At 42.9% G+C, this 21536-nt stretch overlaps 1 protein-coding gene across 13 annotated transcripts in view; it reads right to left on the bottom strand.

Moving 5' to 3' along the window:
• Positions 1-14634: 14634 nt before the first annotated feature.
• Positions 14635-21536, bottom strand: part of Ldb2 (LIM domain binding 2) — a 318407-nt gene continuing 311505 nt past the window's right edge. For 2 of the 13 annotated variants that reach the window (XM_051164874.1, XM_051164878.1), the window contains exons 7-8: positions 20725-20876; positions 14635-15030 (exon numbers count right to left, since the gene is read on the bottom strand). In XM_051164874.1, coding sequence (XP_051020831.1) covers positions 14800-15030; positions 20725-20876 — 383 coding nt within the window. In that variant the 3' untranslated portion in view covers positions 14635-14799. Of the gene's footprint in view, positions 15294-18017; positions 18161-20724; positions 20877-21536 lie in introns of all 13 variants that reach the window. The other 11 variants (XM_051164880.1, XM_051164881.1, XM_051164882.1 and 8 more) reach the window with 11 other exon arrangements.

A 21536-nucleotide genomic window follows, 5' to 3' on the forward strand; every position in this document is an offset into this window, starting at 1 on the left:
TTCTGGAGAGAAAGCTTTTTATGCATGGGCCCTAGGATACATTCAACATCTAAATTACCACAATAACTTTGACTTTAAGGCACATATAAGGGGTATGTATTAGGCAGGGTTCTCTAGAGGAGCAGAAGTGATAGAACTAAGATATATTAGTGTATTAAAGGGGGAATTATTAGGTTGGCTCACAGAGTATGAACTGGGTGTTCCAGCATGGCAGTCTGTATCATAGAGAGCCTGGAAACCACATAGTGGCTTCGCCTATGAAGATGGATGCTTCGGCAGCCTCAGTCTAAACCAGAAGTCTTAAAGGATTCCTGCCGAGTCACTGGTCTTTGGTCCATGTTGGAAAGCTGATGAAACTAGGTTCCAAAGTAAAGAATGACAGCAGCAGCATAGATGCACTTGCTAACAAGGGGCAAAGGTGGTTGGGAAAAATTAACAGCTCATCCATTGAACCTTCTTCTATCTGGGCCACCCACTCTAGGGAAGGGTTTTCTCCCACTCTTCATCTATTCAGGAAATACCCTCACAGATATTTGTTAGAGTTTTGTTAGTTGATTCCATATCTAATCAAGTTGACAACTAAGAGTAACTACCACAGAGTAGATTACTTAGAGGTGAATGCTTATGTCCTACTACTGGGAATTCAAATCTGATGAATATCCAGATAGATAATATCCTTGAGAAACGGATTTTGGACCCCATTGTCGGATGGGGTGGTGGAATTCTATAGGGGGGAGACTCTTGGGCCCTTTGCACTCTCCTCCCTTCAAGGTAGTCTCTTACTAGTGGGGTGAGTTTGAGAAATGATGCTAAGTGCATCTTTTCCTTCCTTCTTGTTCCTGTGAAGACTGCACTCCTACCTCCTACTTGGCCTTCTGTCATGTTGAGAAGCAGATCTCCTTAGGAAGCTCTCAAGGCTAGAGTGCTACCTTAGTTTCTTGTTTTAAATTTTATAAACATTATTATAAAAAGCCTTTGAAATGAATAGAACATGACACATCAAAATTAGCAGACCCCAAATCCATACAACTCAATGAATTTCTTTTATTGATTTGTGATATAATGTGAGGTGATGGACCTATATCTGGGTGCCTGAGTGCTACTGTTTAACAATCAGATTTTATTTAATTTTTATAAATCATAATGATTCATCAAATATATATTTATGTTCTCTTAAGGGTGATATAGGAATCATAACTATCATAGCAATTCAAACCAGAAGAAATACAGATGCATATATTTATAGAAAATCATGTTTTATGACAAATGTATCTGAAAATGTGTTGCTGCAGTTAAAGGGGAGTTCCTTCTCCTTTTGGATAGTCCCACTATTTCTCCTCTGAGAGGGGTGCATCCCTGCCCTTCTCCCCTTTCAGTCTGTCCAACAGTTTGTGCCCACCCATCTCCCCTCATCAGCAAGAGCTGCCCTTTGAAAAAAAGATAAGATCTGAAAATGGATCCCAGCACTGAACACAAAGCCAGGCGCTATTGCATGGGCTGTAAATATGATTAAGCCTGTTTCTCACTTTTCCAAACACAGCAGCTGGAGTTTCATTATTTCACCAGCTCCTGGGCCAAGCCTCAGCTTTTCATCCACGAGGAACCAAATAAAGGTTCTCTGGCCTCTGAGTCTCTTATTCTCCCTTGCTCCCTTTCTATGTGAACTAGGTATCCATGGAAACAACTGAAGATTAATACTCAAAATAGACAATCATCCACTTCTTTCTGAACAATACAGTACAAATAACAATTGCATAGGGAGGATTTGAATTCTTGCAACAAATTCGGAGGTGCAGTTGGAGAATATAGGCAGGAGGAAGGTGGTCAAGGTCACGCCTCCAAACATTTTCTTGATCATCTGAATATCAGAGGCATAAAAGCTTGCACACAGTGCATCTGTCCCACATGGATCCATAAGGTCCCATAAACACTTCATTTTGTCATTTAATGCACAACTTCTTAAACTTTTTTTCCACTTGTGACCCCTTCTTTCCTACGAGATTTTTCATATGACCCTAGGCATATAGATCTATAAAATAGAACAATCACATATTCACTTGTAGTAAATCATAAAGAAATTCATTTAAAAATAAGTCTTTTGTATACATATCATCTTACTATTTGCTAAAAATTTACATACCAACAAAGTAGGTGTTATTTATTTTTATACAAAGAAGTAAACTTTGGCTGAACCTATGAGCCTACAGGACACAGGGAATGTTCAATATTTTTCAGAGTTGATTGATACTTTAATTTCATATTTGTCAATGCTCAGAGTGTTCCTTTGCCTAAATACATAAGACAAAAAAGTAAGTTTAGGGCCAATTCAGACATTGTTGGAATCTGTGTTCTAATCCCAAGCCCAAATGCCTTCAGTGGTTCTTTGTGAAACTTAAGTCATCCAACCAAACAGCAACTGAGGTAAAAGCCAAACACTCGAAGACAATCAAATCTAATGTACCCTTTCTTAATATTTCCACAGTAAGGAATGAAGGTAGCAGACTATCAAAAGCCATGGTAGTCTGTATTTAAACCATTGTGTTTCCCTAGAGGAGAAGGCTGTACCAATACTGCAGCTCATAACAGACTCTGTAGCCTTGGATCTGAACTGAGGTGCTCCAGGCAGCACTCACTGACATCACAGGACACCCATGCAACACAGAGGGCATGTGCTGTATGCTTAGAACCAAGGCCGTGGCGGCAGCAGCACGATCTGCGGGAGTGCTGTCAGAAGCACCTCAGCTTTATCACAGTTTTGATTTTGAATTAATTTGCAGTTGCCTTTTACTCTCTTCCTCAGATTTTCGAGACTCCCCCATTCAGTCAAGGGGTTGAGACCCACAGCTTAAGAAGGTGTGGTTTAATGAGCCAGGGACCGGACCCTACTGTACTTCAATTGTACTGAAGTGCTTTCCTTACTTTTGCAATATTGGTGACCCAGCCCATCATGCCTGGCTGGCTGTAACCTGTGCTGTAGCTGGAGTGAGCAACACACGGTAGGTTTTAGCCTTCCATGCTAGTTGGTGCTGCTCATACCTTATATTTCCATGGCAAAAACATACTCTGAGATTTTGACTGGCATTTAAATCTGAGATGAATACACATTTCTGTAGAAACATAACGTAGTAGCTGGCACTCATGGAAGAATTTTGCCGTTCCAAAGATCTACTGAAATATTATCTAATTTAGTTATTTTGTTTGTTTTTATTATATGTGTGTATGTTTGTTTTTATTACATGTTTTAAGTCTCTCTCTCTCTCTCTCTCTCTCTCTCTCTCTCTCTCTCTCTCTCTGTGTGTGTGTGTGACATGTGGTGATCAGAGGACTACTTGGAAGAAGTTTGCTCAATCCTTGTGATATAGTCAGAGTCATGTTGTCTCAGGTTGTCTAAACAGATTATTTTTCTCCCTTGATATACAGGCAGGAAAAGTAAGGTCTTAGCATTCTGCAAGACGTTATTGACACTGAAAGCCCGTGTGAGCTCCTGCACACAGCAAAGCAAACCAAGAGATAGACTCCCCATGGAGGGGACGGGTGCCTGAGGGCAATCTGCTTGGAGGTGGGTGGGTTCATTTCTCACTTTGAATTAGCTGTTTTGGGCTTTTACAGGGGATTAGGCAATCTGGATGAAGATTCTTACCAGGTGCATTGTTCTAAAATCCCAGTGAACACTTAGTTCCCTCTGTCAGGGAAAAACCCACCAAGTCTTTGTTAAGGTGAGGGAGGAGAAGCAGGAAGGGGGCTATTTTAAAGGTTTAAGTGAAAAGATTTGTGTTAATCTACCTAGACTCATTTGTCCTTGTCTGTCTTCCTTCCTGGGATCTGACTCTTAGCCCCTGACTTCCACTGTGTGGGACCTGGGGGTTGAATTCATATTGTCAGACTAGACAGCAAATATCATTGCCTGCTGAGCCACCTTGGAGGTTCATTAATTTAATTTACAATAAATGTATGGGATAGGAATTATAATATGCATTCCTATGATACATGAGGTCAAGAGAAATGATGTGGCTTCCAAAACCAGAACTGTGTAGAGGAAAAGGCGGGGCTTAATCTCAGGTCTGATTTTACTGTGTATGTGTGGAGGATCCTGCCTCTGACTTACTACTCTTATATCTTAGGAAACTGTATTGTTTTGTTCATATATATGTTATTTTTTGCATTTTAAAAACAAGATTTATTGTAGATGTTAAAAATGTTATATAATTAATGATGATTGAGTAGACATAATCCAGATGACATTAGAAAGTGAATCCACAGAATAATTCTTGTTAATAGTATAAAGGGAAAAGGTACATTTTATTATCTGTTTAGTGGACAAAGTGGCATTTGCTGAAATTTAATTTCCACTAGTAATTACATTTAAGACATTAGAAAACACTAGAAGACTCCTTTTAACATGTTACAGAATTGACAACATCATACTAAAGAAAGAAACAGTGGGACTGATTTCATTAAAGCCAGGGGTAATTCAAAGTGTCGGCTGTCACCACCATTACTCACCAGAGTTTAAATTTTGGCAAGTGCATTAAACAAAGAAATGAAAAACAAAAAGTTATATCTATGAAAAGAAAAAGAATTATCTGTGTTTATAGAAGAGTTGATTATATGCTTTTTCAAATAGCACAGGAGTAAGAAACTATTAAAATTAATTGGAAAATCCATAAAGCTGTCTGATTAAGATATCAATTCCCGGAATAAGAGAATAGAAAAGAATTTATCAGTTTTATGAACAATGACTTTATTTTTCAAACTGTGTACATGTTAATGTTGTTTTCCACTGTTGTGATAGTTAGTTGAACATCTTGAAATGTTAAGTGGTTAAAAACACTCTGCTTAAATTCCTGTTAATTTCTAAAGTATAATTACTTTGTGGTGTGTGCGTGTATGTGTGTGTGCGTGTGTATGTGTGTGTGTAATGGTGACACCAGCTTTTCAGAGACATTCAAAAACCAGAGACACCCATGATTCTCTAAGATGGGAATATGGAACAGTCCCTGGCATTTCACAGGCAGAGTCGCCATCATGCATCATGCATTTGAAAGGAAGGAAGGAAGGAAGGAAGGAAGGAAGGAAGGAAGGAAGGAAACCTATGTTGGCAAGAACAGAGATGCCAAATTTACTAATGAAGACAATTTACTCTCTTCTATATTTATTTAAGTATCTATTATTATTTATTTATTTTTGCCATTTATTTTATTTTTTATGTATGTATGTATACAGTGTCTGAGGAGGCCTGTTGGAGGTTGGTCTGATGTATTTTGGTGCTAATTACTGCTTGCTGTTTCTGTGCCCCATCTGGACCTTGCCTAAGAGCCTAACCTATTTGACTAATAAAAGGCCATCACACCTGGGCAGGGCAAATAGGATAGGCATGGCTAAGGTTCCTGGGCTTGGGGAGACTGGAAGAATCTTGGGAGAAGGGACAGGAGGAGAGGGAGGAAGGTTGTGTGGCATGCATTAGGTGGAGGAGAAGCACATGGCCGGTATGGATGGAGACTTGGCCCAGATGATGATAATTAGCAAGTATTTGTGATTATGGATCGGAAGTAGCTTGATAGAAATTATTAGAATCAGATGGCATGAGACTGGGGTAGTGTATGGAATACCTGCCCCACTGTTGTTGGAAGTAGTTTAGGGGATTAATATCCGCCCTGCCCCGGGTTAACTAAGGCTATTTTAAAACATAACAGGTATCTGTGTCTTGATTGATTGCTGGCAGGTTAGAAAATACTGTCGTAATAATAACTATAGGCCTAATAATAAACTTTATTAGGCCATACTGATAAAGTAACCACAACAGAGGCCAGAAGACCTCGGAAAAGATCAGATGCCCCAGACCTGGAGCACAGATTGTGCTGGCTGGTTTTATGTCAACTTGACACAAGCTAGAGTCATTTGGAAAGCAGGAACCTCAGTTGAAAAAAAAAAAAAATCTCAATCAGATTGGCCTGTAGCCAAACCTGTGGTGATTTTCTTAATTGAAAATCCAGATCATAGTGAGTGGTGTATCCTTGGCCTTGTGGTCCTGGGTGTTACTAAGAAAGTAAGCCGAGAAAGCCACGAGGAATCAAGCCAGCAGGCAGCATTCTTCCACGGCTTCTCCATCAATTCCAACCCCCACGTCCCTCACCAGCCTGAGTTCTTTCCCTGACTTCCTGGGTTGGTGAAAAAGCTGTACAGCAAAACAAACCTATCCTTCCCAAGTTGATTATGGTGCTTTATCACTGTAGTAGAAAAGTAACTAAGACACAGGTGGTTGAGAGCTGTGCCGTGTGGCTCCTGAGAACTGAACTCGCGTCCTCTGAAGAGTGTTAAGAGCTCCTCAGTACGGAGCTCTCTCCAGTTCTATGATTCCCCCCTTTTTAAAAATACAACTGTTATTTCTTTAAAATATCAGCCCTGTGATGATGTTATCTTTGGACCCTAGCCGGGATGGAAGGACAATTAGTGTCTGACACCTGTGGTTGCTGATGGACATGGGGAGCGGTTGGTTCAGTGAGAAGCAACCATCCTAGAGATTCCTCTTGCTAAGACACTGGTATACTTCTTTATTTGTAAAAGTATTTCTGCAGATGTTCAGGGCAAATGCAAGGCCCTCAAACCCAGACTTGATTCTCCCAAAGTGCAAATGTCCACCACTGTTGCAAATGCTCTCTTATCTTGGTCTGGCCTCCATTCCCAAGATAGGGAAGCTTTCTGTTGGTCCAGATGAACGAATCCTCAGACGGCTGTGGCACACTACTGCTTGAACAGTATGCAGTGGCCTTTTGCCTACAAGTGCCACTCAGGAAGCTGTGGTGTCCCGTGATGAAGGAACAACGATGGTGTCAGAGGCAGCTACGCAAACTCTGCATCTTCAGGAATTGTTCTGGGCCTCAGAATCTAATGCCCGTGCTACTGTTACTCTGCTTTACCTGTGGAACTTTTTTTTGGAAGAGCAATCTAAAGCCATTGGTGCAACAGAGAGAGCTCAGGCATATAGTGAGTCATGCTGTCATGGTCAGGCATCTACTCTCTTCCCTACCAACCTGATGTCTGTCTCTTTACTTCTCTTACCAGATCAACAATGCTATTCACACCTTCCTCCACCAAGACAAGTGTGAGGATTAGAAATGACGCGTGTAAAGCTCTTGGGATCCAAAGAGATGCTTCACACCTAGAGCTGGTATGTTTCACACCAGCTGGTTCTGTTATGTGTCTGCATAAGTCTCCTTGAAACCTGGGGCTTCCAGGTCCCGGGAATGATTGGTGCTAATCTGGATCTAAGGAAAATGGGACGGAAGGCCACTTCGTTATTCTGGGGAAACCATGACCATTGAAAAGCTTATGCTTTAGTGGAGGGAGTGCAAGGAGTTCCTTCCCTGTGCCCTGCTCCCTCACTAAGGCTGCCTTTCCCACTTCTAAGCTTCTTCTGTATGGAAGCTTTTAGAAGAAGCTCCCAAACTTCTAGGTTCCATCAGTACAGCTGGCAGGGGAGAAGCCCTTGGCTGATCCCATACAGAGCCCAGGTTTCCCACAATTTCCACTCTAAAATGAAAGTGTTTGTTTTGTGACAACGCTGTCTAAGCTAGACCCGAGATGTCTGTTCCATTAAAACAATTTCACGCTTGTTTCTGAGTTGTGGCACATCTTTTGTTTTAAAGGCACCCATATTTTCATTAGAACATGACAGAAGAATCTGCAACCTCCTAAAGAGTGAACAACTACTTTGAATAAGGGACAGATTAAAAAGGCAGAGAATGGCTTCTTATCACAATGGCTTAAATCCACATTTAAAGGAAAGGGTCCAGGGTACACCATAGGGGGCTCTGAGAGCCGCAATATGCTTTATCAGGAACAAGGGTGCATAACTGGGCAATAGATATTTCCAGAAGATTCTCTGAAAGTTAGCAGAGGAAGGGAGCAGGGAGGAGAGAGAAAGGGAGATGGGAAAGAAGCATGGAGGAGAAGGTTTTCCACCTCTCCAGGATGGTAAAATTCTAGAATGAACAGAAACTAAGAAATAGTGATGTGGGTGGGGCCTTTGAGAGTGTTTCTCCAATTACCTTAATTTATAGTTTTAATAACATTTCAGCATTGTTTACAACTTCTCAGCATTAAGTTTATAAAACACGTTCATCTAAATACCAACCACGTAGATGTATTATGTCTGGGCTTGTCTTTGTTTGTTTGTTTTTCAATGCTCATAGTCCTTTAGGGTCTCAAATAACACCTTGCTGCTACTGATGGAGAACAGGTGAGAGCAGACACTAAGTTGAGGTAAGTAGGCAGAGTCTCCAGTGTATATGAGTATCAGTGTGTGATTCCTCCGCCCACCCATGAAATCTCGCCTGAAACGCTCCAGCATTCTCCTACAGCAGAGCAGAGCAAACTGGACATCGAAGTTTCCCCTGCACTGGTTCAAGCTTGACATTGGTGTTTTCTATCTGTTGAGCCTTGGTAGAGTAAGTCTACCTCTCTGGGCCTTATAAAGAAAACACTGGTCTTCTTCTTCGTTTGATAAAGACAGAATGAGATATAAAGTACTCCTCGATAGAGGAACACTGCTTAAAGAATTCCATACGTCTAAGCTCCTGTAACATTAGTGTTCTGTGTTATGCTGCAAATTTACTTGTTCATTATCACAAAGAAAATTACAGCACCTTAGGGTGTAGACAGCAGGTATAAGAGTATCTTGTAAGTGTCTCCATGATTCTGGATCATATCAAGTGCCTATGCAAGAAGTGAATTTTCATGGAAAATTCTTAGCAACTCTTTACCAGCTTATTAATGATTATGTAATTCTTAATGGGATATTAAAAGGGGAATTGACAAGCTATAAATAAATGGATTCATAAACTATGGTGTAGTCTATGAATGGAGAATTATAATAGAAACTGAAACTGCATTGAAAGAATTCTTAATGAGCCGACTCATAATATTATGTAATATAAAGCATGAGACATATTGCTGCTAATTCTATATCTGGCCAGTATTGCAATGCATCGGAGCCAAGAAGGCTAGAAGGCTATGCTCTGAAGTATTGGTAATGGTTCTATCAGGGAGGTGGAACTATAACAGGCATGCACACCTTACTACAGCTGATTCTATGGTGAAGGCACCATTCTGACCTAGAACCTGGCATGGAGACCCAAACACCTGCCATTCCAGGAAGAAGACCTAATCCATCAAAGCCCTATAAATCCATAGTCCCAGGATCCAGGAAAGTCCCTAAAAATACTCACCTTGCTTTTTGGTTTCTGTAGTTTAGCTTCTGGCTAACTGTTCTTACTAACTGAAGTGTGTCAACCAGGATCTGGGTTTTGTGTACAAAAGACAAAGGGTGGTGAAGGCTCAGGGCTGCACGATTGAGGAACGTTCTCCATACAGGCACCAGCCAGCAATACAGACTTTCTATTTGGCTTTGAGAGTGTCCACATATACATTCTTGTGGTGTTACCTCATAAGATTCTAGAGTCTGTGATGTCTCCAACGAGATTTCCAGAGACTGAGACACCAGGCCACTGGGAGCTTCCAGATCTCCTGGCCGAATAGCATGGGAAGATAATCTCCTAGAGGGTGCACACTCTGAGACGTTCCAGTATCCCAGGAAATTCTCCCACCTCTGCTCCTGTTGACCTAGAGGCTCCTTACACCTCCACCATGAATGTAAATGGGAAAACTATAGACAGTTTCCTGGATCCGCCCCCCTCCAGAGCTGAGTCTGTTTATAGTGCCTTCTTCCCAGGACACTTAGAAAAGGCTGGAAGTGGCCCTAATTACAGTGTCTGAGATCCATGGGAAATGCCACTGTACCCCCTGGTTTCAATATATGTGCTGGCCACCACTTGTCCATATGAGAGTCTGTCAATTGTGTTGATTGGAGAAACAGTCCTGAAATGGGAGGGCGAGTGAGCAGTCCCAAGACACAGTTGAGATGCATGTCAAAATACTTTAAGGAGGACTTTGTGGATGAGGATGAACTTATCAGTTAGTGGCTTCTCTGATAGACCTGGTCCCTGTTTTAAGATCCGTAACCCTTGTTGGGGATCCAAATACTTTTGGCTCATCCAGGTCACTCAGAGAAACCCAAAATCTCTGCCTGTTCTCTCAGCCCCATGAGAGGAAATTGGCTTTCCCCTTCTGTATTCCCTACCCTGGGACTGTCCCATGGACATGCTCTACAAAGTCAACACCCTGGCTGGGCTCCTTCCTGGTCCCACTACTGTGAGTGCTCCATTGCAGATGCCCAGTCTAGCCAAGCTTCTGATGACCCTGAATGCAGTAGGCACCTGCCACTGTGAATGCAAACTTCTCAGTAGCACCCTCTTCTTCCAAGGGATAGAATGCCAGGATAAATTATCCTCTCATATCACTACAGTTTGGATTGGCTTGCTATGCAACAGCTGATAACTAGAACAGGAGTTAAAGTGTTGCAAAGACTATAGATATGAAGGACTTTCAAAAACGGACGAAGAAAAACTTAAAATGGTGAGGTGGGTGGAGGAAGGAATTGGAGGTCTTTCAGCTCCTCATCAGTGAGGAGTCAGTAAAACAGCTGTGTCTAGATGTTTTGTTTGTTTGGTCTTTTGCTGTTGTACTTAGAGTTTTCTTAAAAGCTAATGTTATAGCAAAGCAATGTGGTATTGTAGAAAAACATCCAAGTTTTATGGTCCAGGAGCATCCAGACTCAAATCTCACCTGTCATCTATGCTGCATACCAATATGGCCAGTTCACTCAAAAGACTATGTGTCTGTTCAGATGTCTTCTACAAAACCCAAGATGCTGTGATTGTTGCCATCCAGTTGGCCCCTTCCCCACAGATTAGCCCTCAACTGGTAGAAACCACCTTGCCCTGGGTGTCCTGGTACCTTCACTCCCTTTGGGCATGGTCCCTAGCCAATGATGGATTGATACAGGTATGCAAATGTTGGCTTCTGGCAAAAGAGGAATCACTCTGTAAGAAGGTTATTCACCCAGAGTCTCCTCTCATGAAATGGCCCATGATGTAGAGCATAGATTCACACCTTTCCTCAGCTGCACTTCCTTCCTTAGTCTGCATTTCACGTTCCCTTAGTGGTTGGTTTCCAAGCAAAATTCTCCTCATAAACCCCATGCCTCCAAATTCCACTTTCAGACTCTGCTTCTGGGAACCCTAACCCTAGATAAGCATTTTCTTTTAGATAAGCATTTTCTTTAGCACAAGTGTATTGACCTTGCTCAACAAATGGTATCAGGTCTCTTTTCCTTCTTATTGCTATAAAGTGAAAAAATATGATGGACTTCTTTAAACACAAAAGTTGCTCAAGTGAATTGTTTATAATCAATGTCTGAAGGCTTTTTAAAAAGCAGTTGAGAGACACTTATTGTATGGAGTAACTAAGGAGCTATGCCAGTAGTATCTGAGTTCTCTAGAAGGAACCTCCAGCAGGAGACCCACTGCCTTTTCATTTGGTGACAAGTGTGATCAGTCCTTGCTTTCCTAGACTATCTTCAGTGTGGCATTCAGCACAGCGACTGTGATGTATCTACTGCAAAATCCATAGCGGACAGGTTCCTCTTACAAAGGAACCACTCTTCAAAAAGATACCCAGGCTGCAGGAGATCCTGTGTAAGTCCTCAGCACTATCCTACTTCTGACCCACAGATCTGAAGAGCAGTTATAGAACGTATTAGTAACCCAGCATCCTGAGCTAAGCAGATAGGGGCTTCATTCTCTGCCCCAATCTACCACTCCAGAAACAAGGTACACTCTGCTGTGATTTCAGTGTGTCTCCCAAACTCCACATACTAAAAGCTTACTCAGTAGTACAGCAGAGTTGAGAGATGGGGTCTTTAAGATGTGACCAGGTCAGCTGCACTCATGACTTCACAGCAGCTATGGTCAAGCAGGAGATCAAGCCGGTGAGCATTCTAGTCAGAAGCAGGGAGGTGCACAGGAGCTCTTACTCCCAACTGAAGAGCTATTGACAGTTGATGGCTTCTAGAGTAGAAATACCTAGGTTTTTTTCTTATTCTTTTTTTTTTTTTTTTTTTTTTTTAAGGGTGTAGCCTCTGGTGGATAGACCATACTTCAGAGATGGACCCACACTCAGGAGTATATAGACAGTGCCAATTGGATTTGCTGGGCTATTAACATGAAAAAAGAGGACATGGAATGGAGACTAGGTGGCAAGTTGAGAGAGTGGACCTGTGAGGAATTGGGGGCAAACTCTTCCCAAGGATCAAATACATTGCACGACCTTCTCAAAGAATAAAACTATGACGTCACTAGACTTCTGTCGCCATTAATTATGTATGCTATTATCAGAGGTGTGGATTAGCCATCCTGGTGTGGGCTTCTCAGAAAGGGAGCTCCATTTGCTCCTTCCTCTCTCCACTCTTATCTCTCACCTTTTGCCTTGGGGTGACAAAAGATGGCCTTTGCCAGATGGTGCCACCTTAGTGTCAGACTTCTAAGCCTCAGTGTTGATAAGAAAATTTCTTCTCTTTATAAATCATCCAGGCTGTAGATTTTGTTATAGGAACATAACACAAAACAAAGATACCCTTTTGCATGTTGTTCCAATGTTCCCTGTGACCCAGGATATAGAACAGGGGTGGGGGTGTGCTTTCTAGCACCTGTCAGAGGAGTGTGCAGTCAATACTCTGCCTGCCTTAGGCAGCATCCTAGGCCTGGAAGGACTGGTTGGCACAGGCCTTAGCCTGTCATCTTTTCTGGATGACAATTTGTGAGTAACCAATCTGTCTTTCTTCTTCTTCTTCTTCTTTTTTTTTTTATTACTCTGTCAAGTCTTTGTTAAGTAGTGTATACATTATCAAAAGAAGCTTGTATATATAATATCTTAAAACAAAACTTTTTGATTCTTTGTGAATTTCACATCATGCACCCAATCCCACTTATCTCCCCATGCCTTCATATCCATATCCACTCTCCACCCTTGCAACCTCCATACAAACATATAAAAATAAACAACAACAACAACAAAGCTCCATCTTGTTGTGAAAGCTGCAGGGTGTGGCAGTGTGTTACACAGTATACTCTTTTGTCCAAACATCTTTCCTTGCAAATGATCCTTGCAATGAGTCATTGGTCTGGTTGAGGCCTTTGGCTTCTGTTAAACTATCAACACTGGATCCTCACCAGGACTCCTCTCAGATACTCCGTTGTTGCCTGTGTCATGGAGCTCCTGCAGCTTTGGATCTGCAGGACCGGTCCCTTCACACACTCTAGCAATTCATAGATTGGGTAGATGTTGGGGTTGGCTAACTCAAAGACCGAGATCTGGACCTGCATGGTAGCTGAGCTCGTCAGCCCACCAGCTTTTCTGCAACCACACCACTGTCCTATCTACCACACCCGATGCCACAGCCAGCAAAGGCAATGCCACAGCTGGCAAGGGGCAGGGCCAGCTCACTCACCTATTTGCCACCAGGACCAGCTCTACTATAACCAATTGATTTTATGTGACTTACTGCCTGTGAGTGTATTTGCCTCAGAGAAGTTTGTGGGCAGTGAGCCTGCTTCACACAGGTATCATAATACCAGTCCACTTGGAGTCTGGGTATTAAATCCAATCTTGACACTTCTCATAATTGTAAGCAGATGGATTCACAATACTCACACCAGCAGCCAGATTCACTCACTTTGGTCATTAACACAGTTTATTATTGGCACACTTACCAGTAAAGCATACATAAAATACAGCTGGTTTATGACACACGGAGCTACTGTGTCTTTACATGTATAGAGGACCATATTAATATGCAAATGGAAAAATTAGTTCTCTTATAAAGTTTCACATAAATACACTGAACTTGCCCCAAAAGAAAAGTCCCCATAAAAGAACCAGGTGAAAGATTTACAAAATACTATACAAGAAATATAGCATGGAGAAGAAAAAAACCACCAAAACTCAGTCAACTCAGATACAATTAAAAAAAAAAAAAAAAAAGGCAATACAAAAAGTTTCAGATTTATTAAGCTTCCCACAAAATTAATGGATTACATGGCTTGAAAATATTTGGACCCACAGCAAGTTTACAAATGCATACATTTCCCAGGGTCCATTTGTCTTTGTGTACAGAATAAATCTACCCATATATCTTTGATGATTCCTTGTTTCAGTACTTAGCCTAAATTGAAACAACTCAGACTCAAGAACCCATTAGCATCAGTTTGCCAGAAAGTCACCTAGCTGTGTCTTCATAGGGACCTTGCCACATGGAAAACCAATGGAAATTGAAGTGGGAGGGAGGGGGGATACATTTAAGTTACTTTCCCAAAATGGATTTTTTTCTTTTCTTTTCTTTCTTTCTTTTTCTTTTTCTTTTTGTTTTACTGAAACAAGAAACTCTCAAATGCAAGTCAAAAAGCAGAAAATATTTTACAATATTAAAAAGTCATCTGTAGCTGGGGTCGGCATGTTACTGAAATCCTGAGCACGTTCAGACAGCGTGGCCTTCGTCAGGTGCATGGACAGCAAGTTCAACACATAGAGGGAGGTAAGGCCGTGCCAGGAGGTGTGTGAGCCTCTAACTACCGTCAGGGACAGTGCCTGTCCAAGGAGAGGCCATGGAGTCTCAGTGAACAATTCTCTCAATTAAAAAAGGAAAAAAAAAAAAACAAAAAAAACAAAAAAACCCTCAAGAAAGAAAAATCAGGCCATTATGTTTAGAAATAGAGGTTTGTATGGAAACGTTTCGTTTGTGTGTTTTTAATTTCACCTCTTTCCTTTCCTGATAGTAGAGATTTGCCACTGAAATTCTACCCCGCGGGGCCTATGGACAGCGGAATCGGGTGCAGGTGGCTCATTTTATTGGGAAGCCTGGGGTGGGGGGTTTTCTGATTTGGTCTCTTGCGTGGCGGGAGGTTTACTGTTCCACGGGCTGTTGTTCCCCAGGGCAGGTGAACTGTTGAAGTCTTCTTCGTCGTCCATGCCGTTGGCCGCATCATACTGCGTGTTTTCTAATCTAGTGATTAGCCTTTCGTCCTCGTCCCCAAACTCACCTCCCATCAGAGTTGGCTCTCCTACCACCATCACATCCTGTGAACAGCAGCTGACATTATTACAGGGAAACCTTAGGGGAGAGAAGCTCAGCTTAAAACAACAGTGGGAGGAGCTCGGGGGACCTAGGACAGACACACTTGTGTGCGCTGTACAACCGGGTCAAGTCTCAATGTCGGGGGGGCCGAGACGCATATTGGATTTCTACAGGAAATAAACATCGCCTCCTGATGTGTAACAACCACGCGAGTTTATGTCCTTAGTGCGCAGCCTGACACCGGAGAACGAGCAATGCTAGCAATCTGCAGAAATAAAAAAATGGATTTTTCAAAATTAAAAAAAAATCCACGCTTTGAACTTGCTGACCCGGGGCACTTTTGAGAGGGCTATGGAACTTTTTGGCAATATGTCCAAAAATCGCCACCTCCACTGAGGGCTTAGGAGTGGCCCTGTCAACTTGCAGAGAGCTGGGACACTCAGGTAGCATTCTGCAATACCCACAAAACTCATTCCAGATAGTACTCTGTTCCCAGGATGATATACATTTTAATTGAAGACAGAATTCCTCTCTTCTCTACTCTGCCAGGTCCTTTTATGCAGCCAATATCCTTGACACTCTGCTACTTAATTATGGTAATTAATTTAGGTAAAGTTTTCGATAAAAACAATGTTCACACTGATTTGACAATTTGCATAGCTAATTAAGTCATTAGCAAAAACCTGCTGATTGCCAACAAGCCCTGAATTCACCATCTGTTATTTCATGGTGCCTGTCACCTATCTCCACACAGGCAACCCTGCTACCAATCTGGGCAGTAAAGAGAACCAGTCTGTCCAGCTGGTACCATAAAAGAAAGAAGGAAGAGCAAGCTAATTATAATTATGCCAATGGAGCCGGTAGTCATCAGGGGTTGGGGGCATGCAAAAAGAATCCAAGTAATCACTCCTTTAAGTACAAATTGTCCTTCCATGCAAACAAGAAAGCCACCTACTGTAGCTGGGAGCTCCTGTAGAAGCCACAGCTGGAAAAGCCCAGGCCTAGGGGAGGGGTAGGGATATACACAAGACACAGGTCCAGTTTCTTTGTTCAAAAAGGGCGGGGCGGGAGGGGTGTATATGGGGATTCTGACCCTGATGTGAGACAGGCTATCTGTCAGGTAGATTCTTCCAGGTAGGATCTGAGCAGCATTTACTTAAATGCTTGAAGAGGGTGACTTGCTCTCAGCCTCTAGGAAGCAGAAAAAAAGACTTGCTAGGCCACTTGCATTGGAGGGGTGGGTGCGCAGCTCTTTGCAGGGAAGCTAAGTCAGTAAAGCCTTTGAGCACTGGGCATCTTTTATTTTTTTAAACCCTGGGGAGCTTGCCCTACCATCTGGAGAAGGGAGCGATATTCTCTGATACCAGTGAGCACTATGAAGGTGTCCATTGAACAAACCCCTTCATTACCACCTGCTCTTCTGGGATGAAAACACATTTTGTTTACTTCTTCCCTGGTCCCTTCTTCATTTGGATGAAGTGACAAACAGGTTCGCAAACTAGGTTTTCTGGCTAGTCTATTCTCGTGAACTGGTTAAATTGGTTTTTAAGAAGAAACAGCCCAGATGGAGCAAATGAATAAAACGTGAGCCTGGTTAACTCAGCAATAAAGGTACAAGTCAGGATACCTGCCAGAAACTGAACTGGGTGCTTCCCAGGAAGTGCTTACTAGGCAGTGAAGAGCGAAAAATGACACTGAGACTGTAAGGAGTCTCAGGAAGATTCTTAAAAGATGAGATGCAAAATAGACACCATCTTTCTGACTGGGAAGAGGGACCATGTGGTTTTAGACGGAATGTAGACACCACACAGACTTGTGAACATTATTCAGTTAGCCGAGAGGCCACCATTTCACTCACAGGAGTTCGAGGATAAAAACTGTCACTTAGGTACAGGCAATTAGGAGGCTGTACTTGAGATAAGGAACAAAAAGAGGTGGAAGGAGTAGGGAAGGAAAGATTGGTGGAGCGCAGCCGGAGGGTTAATGAACGCACTCGGAAGGCTTTGAGGAGCATGCATTGAGTGTCACCTTGCAGGAGCAGGCCATAGAACCAACCATGTGGGTGTGGGTTAGTACTGTGATTTCCAAGGCCATCGAGAGAAGCTGAAAGAGTATGAAAAAGTGAAAGGTGGTTTGAAAGGCAGAGGAGAAGTGTACAAATTGGCCAAATTAAGTGTCACTTTAGAAGGAAAGTCCCCAGCACTGCACATGTGTTCTCTGCGTTAGAGAGTGACATTCATGCAAGGAAAGCAACAATAGGCAGGTACTGCTTTGAGTCACTGAAGTGGGGCTCTGGCATTGGCTTATAATATACAGAGGACCCCTCCCCCACACCTCCACGCTGGAAATGGCTGGAAAAGATGTCCAGGCACGAGTGTTCATAAACGTTCTGTTTCAGGGAGATGTTATATTGCCATTCTTGGTTATTTAAAAAGCATTCTTAATTAGAAAGATAATTCTGTGTGTGTGTGTGTGTGTGTGTGTGTGTGTGTGTGTGTGTGTGGTGTGTGTGCACACGCGCGCTCACTTGCATGACTTAGCTGACTGGTAGGTGACTAGTTATAAACAGAACAAGAACTTTCGACTTTGTGTTACATAGATACTTGAGGCCACTTACAGAGTTTTACGAACATTTCTATTTGGTTCCTTCCACACCTTTATAAAAGGACAGTGATGCTCTGCTCTGGCTCACTCTACTTGTTGCCTTCACGCAAAGTAAGTGGATAATCCAGGCTGCTGTTAGCTAGGGGGATGTGAAAAGCAAGTCTCCACCCCCATGCCCTGGAAATCCCACTTCTGTAGTGAGAGTGAATTTCCTTTCCATCTCATGCCTTTGAGACCCACTGGGATCCCATCCGAGAGTAGCCCACAAGCCCTCGGTTCCCCATGAGGCTGACCTCTGCCCCTGAGCTGGGAGCTTGGAGGTGCTTTTTTTTTTCTTTTCCCATTTTACACCTTCTCACTAATCCCCCGTGCAAGGACCACCAACCTCTGAGGAGGACTGGAAGTGACTCCTTTCAGGGCCCCTCAATGCTTCTCCTTAAATTGGCCAGAAGGGGTCACTGCTGCTGAATGACACAGGTCTCCATCCCTCCCAGGGTTGAGGCTGCAGTTCGGGATGGCTCCTAGCCCCTGCTCATGGAGTGAGAAGCAGAATCCAAGGATTAAACCCTAGTCCTGGATACACACACAGACACACACGCGCGCGCGCGCGCGCACACACACACACACACACACGTGCGCGCACACACACACACACAGCACACATACACAACACACACATGCACACATGCACACAGGCATGCACACATGTACTGTCACTGCAGAATCTACGCAGGCCAGGGCTGCGATCATTGTCAAGGCTGCTGACGCCTGCATATCATTTCTATTCAAACAGTAAGATGATGCTGACTCAATAAAAAGTGGTTAAAAAGCTGTGGTCACTCTAGTTTAAAACCCATTGAATTTGAAGACACCTAAGAGTCTGCACATCTTTATAGTTTGATTCTTTGCTTTGCTTCTCATCTGCAAGTTCTATTTAACGAAAACACCTTAAAATGCATGGAACGGGGACACTGTAGATATTCATCTTTCTATTTAGTGACACCTTGCTCACACAAAATTCACACTCATGAAAATTCCCCAATGTAGCAACCCTCTACCCCAAAACACTTCTTGGCTTGGAAGACAGGAGGATCATGGAGTAGAAAATCCTACGTGTTTGTTAAAATTGAAATGATTCCACCCAGACCAGGTATGCCAAAATATATATGGTATTCTTTTACTCTCAACTTTTATACTCAGGGCAGACATCACGAAAGGATGCCCTACCAAACAGTGCCTCTGAGACTCCTACACAATATGGTGCTCTGTGAGCTGGCATGAAAGAGGAAACTTCTTGGCCATGCCCAAGTTAAGCAGTGAGTTCTTTAATGACAGAGCCCCCTTGGCCTTGTTTTCAAATAATGCTTAATATTGGTGGTGTTAGTGCCTTGCATAGCATCGAGTATCGCAGGGGTCTAGAGAATGCGTGTCAAGCTGACCCAAATTCCTCCAATATCCATACTTGTCAGTAGTGGCACCCTGGTTTTAGAATGCTCTGAAGATCATTTTCCTTGTTTGCTCGGGGAATCTAACAAATGCCAATTTTTAAACAAAGGACTAGAGGAATACATGCGCTGCTTGTGTGGACATTTTTCAGCCCATTTGTTAAAATGAGGCATTTATTTTTTCCTCTCTCCAGTCACATTTCTGTATAACCAGGAGCACGTACAATTGGTTCCGTAATAAGAAGACAAGGATTTTCTCTGCCGACTTTCTCCCTTTGATCATCAGGCATGATGAGTGCAAATATCTATGAAGGAAATAGAGGATTGCCTGGAAACTTGAGGCTTGAGGCTGATCATTCTTAGCAGTCTTAAAATTTCAAATGAGCGCTTCTACCCCTAGTGGCTATTCTTTCTCCTATTCTCTCTAATTCGGGGAAGATGGAAGCCACGCCCCAGTTTGTGGAAGATAGGAAGAATTCCAGAGAATTCCAGGGAATCCTTGAGTACTGGGTTTATTTTGTCTAAAGAGAGCTGGTCACTAAGAAGTGGGTTGAGGGGCAGATTAGAGAGGCACATTTGCAAGTGGGGGAATTTCCGTTTAAAAGTTCACTTTTGCAGAAAGGGGTGAAACAGGATCAGAAAGAAGCTGGCAAGGACAGCAGATACAGGATGGAAAGGGTAAGTAAGCCAGAAGTGGGGAACAGCGTACCTCCAAAGTCATTGTCTAGAAGTCATAGTGTCGAGGAAGGGTCGGGATTCAACAGAAGCAAATGAGCGCAGGCAGAGGAGCCACAAGGAATCATGGCGTGTGGTGACCGGCAGGTGTTTGTAAGGACAGGAGTGTTTGACAGTGACAGTCTAACATTGCGATGAGAATTCAGAGGCAGGAAAGGCCATGGCTCAGTTTGAGAAGAGTCAACCAGTGATGAAGAAAGCTGTGCAGTCTACTCTCTTTGGACTCTACCTTTCACACTCAAAATCCAACCACCTCCCTTGCCCCCCCTCCCGGTGCCTCAATTTCAAGTGGCCTTTGTCAAAGCCCAGAAATAAAAGGGGAGAGAGGACAGAGGGCCAAAAAGGTGAGATCAAACCAGGGGCTGGTTCTACATGGACTAATGATGTGTCAGACAAAACTTTACAGAGGAGGCTACACTTCTAGTGGCTGCACGCTAATTACCTGGCTCTTAAATAAGAGAGGAGGCCCATGCTGGGAAGACCCAGGCAAATTACAGTATGGGGCCAGAGCTCAGGGGATCAGTTTCTAGGGGCATACCGGGTCTCCAAGGCTGCAGCTGAGAGGCCTTAATATGCCACCAGGCATGCTGCTAAGCGATGCTTTAATTAAAACTTGAGTGCCATATCTCCTGTCAGTGATTCTGATGGCTTTTTAATTCAGGTCCCATCCCAGCACGGACTCTTAATATTCCTCCCTAATTCCTCATTTACAGGGGACGTTACCATGGTGGGATTCTTACCTCTTATCCTATCCCACCCTGTCCCTTCTGTGCCCCCTCCCGCCAGCCCTCCAGACTACCCAGAATCTTTCTTTTTCTTTTTCCTTTTAAGCTCAGAGAAGAATCCCAGCCCCTTGAGTTGGGTGAAGAGAAAAGGCAAGGCATTTGGGCCTAAAAGCAAAGTGAGACTTACAGGTACCTGACTGGACAGGCTCAAGCTCGCGGCCGGGGTCTTCTTCTTGCTGCCGGCGCTGTTGGTGGTGTTCCCCGCACTGCTGTTGGAAGTGCTGCTCGTTGAGTTTTTTCTTTTTCTCCTTTTGGTTGTTGGTTGCCGTGTGGGTTCTGCTGTAATGGGGAAAAGGGAAGAAGGATGGAGCCCAGGGCAAGAATATGAGGTAGTCCTCAGCATCCCTCCAATGGCATCCTTTTTATACACTGAAAAGAGAGCTATTTAAAATGTCCCCAGTTTGTATAACCTAAAAATAACAATAAAAGAAAATGGTTGATTTATTTCTAGAATAGAATGTGTGAAACTCTTTTCTTCTGCTTGTAGCTACGACATGATTTTTTTTTTTATTTAATTGTTCTATCTAATTATATATCTGTAATTCACTAATAGTTCTTAAGGAGCAAGCTACAGGTACCACTTTCATAATTGAATTTAAAATATTTTTACCAGTAGAAAAGTTAGGAACTGGCCTATTTTTCTCTTTGTAACAAAGGAAACGAGGATCTGTAAGTACTTCAGAAGATGCAAGGTTTGTCAAAGAAGCACTCATACTGTCCAATTGCTGGCAATGCTATGTGCAACAGTTGGCCTTACTATATCCCAGTTACATGGTAGCCTGTCCCTCTCATATCTTGATATTCTCGGTTGTCACAGCCTTCGTGAGATTGAGGCTTCTCAGTTGTGTGGGAACACCCAATGGTTTAGATTCTGGTCTTTACTAAATGCTATTTGTTAACTACATGATTCTTAGAATGCTCCAGTACGGTATGACGAGA

This window comes from Acomys russatus, chromosome 22, assembly GCF_903995435.1.
Source record: "Acomys russatus chromosome 22, mAcoRus1.1, whole genome shotgun sequence".
NCBI classification, from domain to species: domain Eukaryota; kingdom Metazoa; phylum Chordata; class Mammalia; order Rodentia; family Muridae; genus Acomys; species Acomys russatus.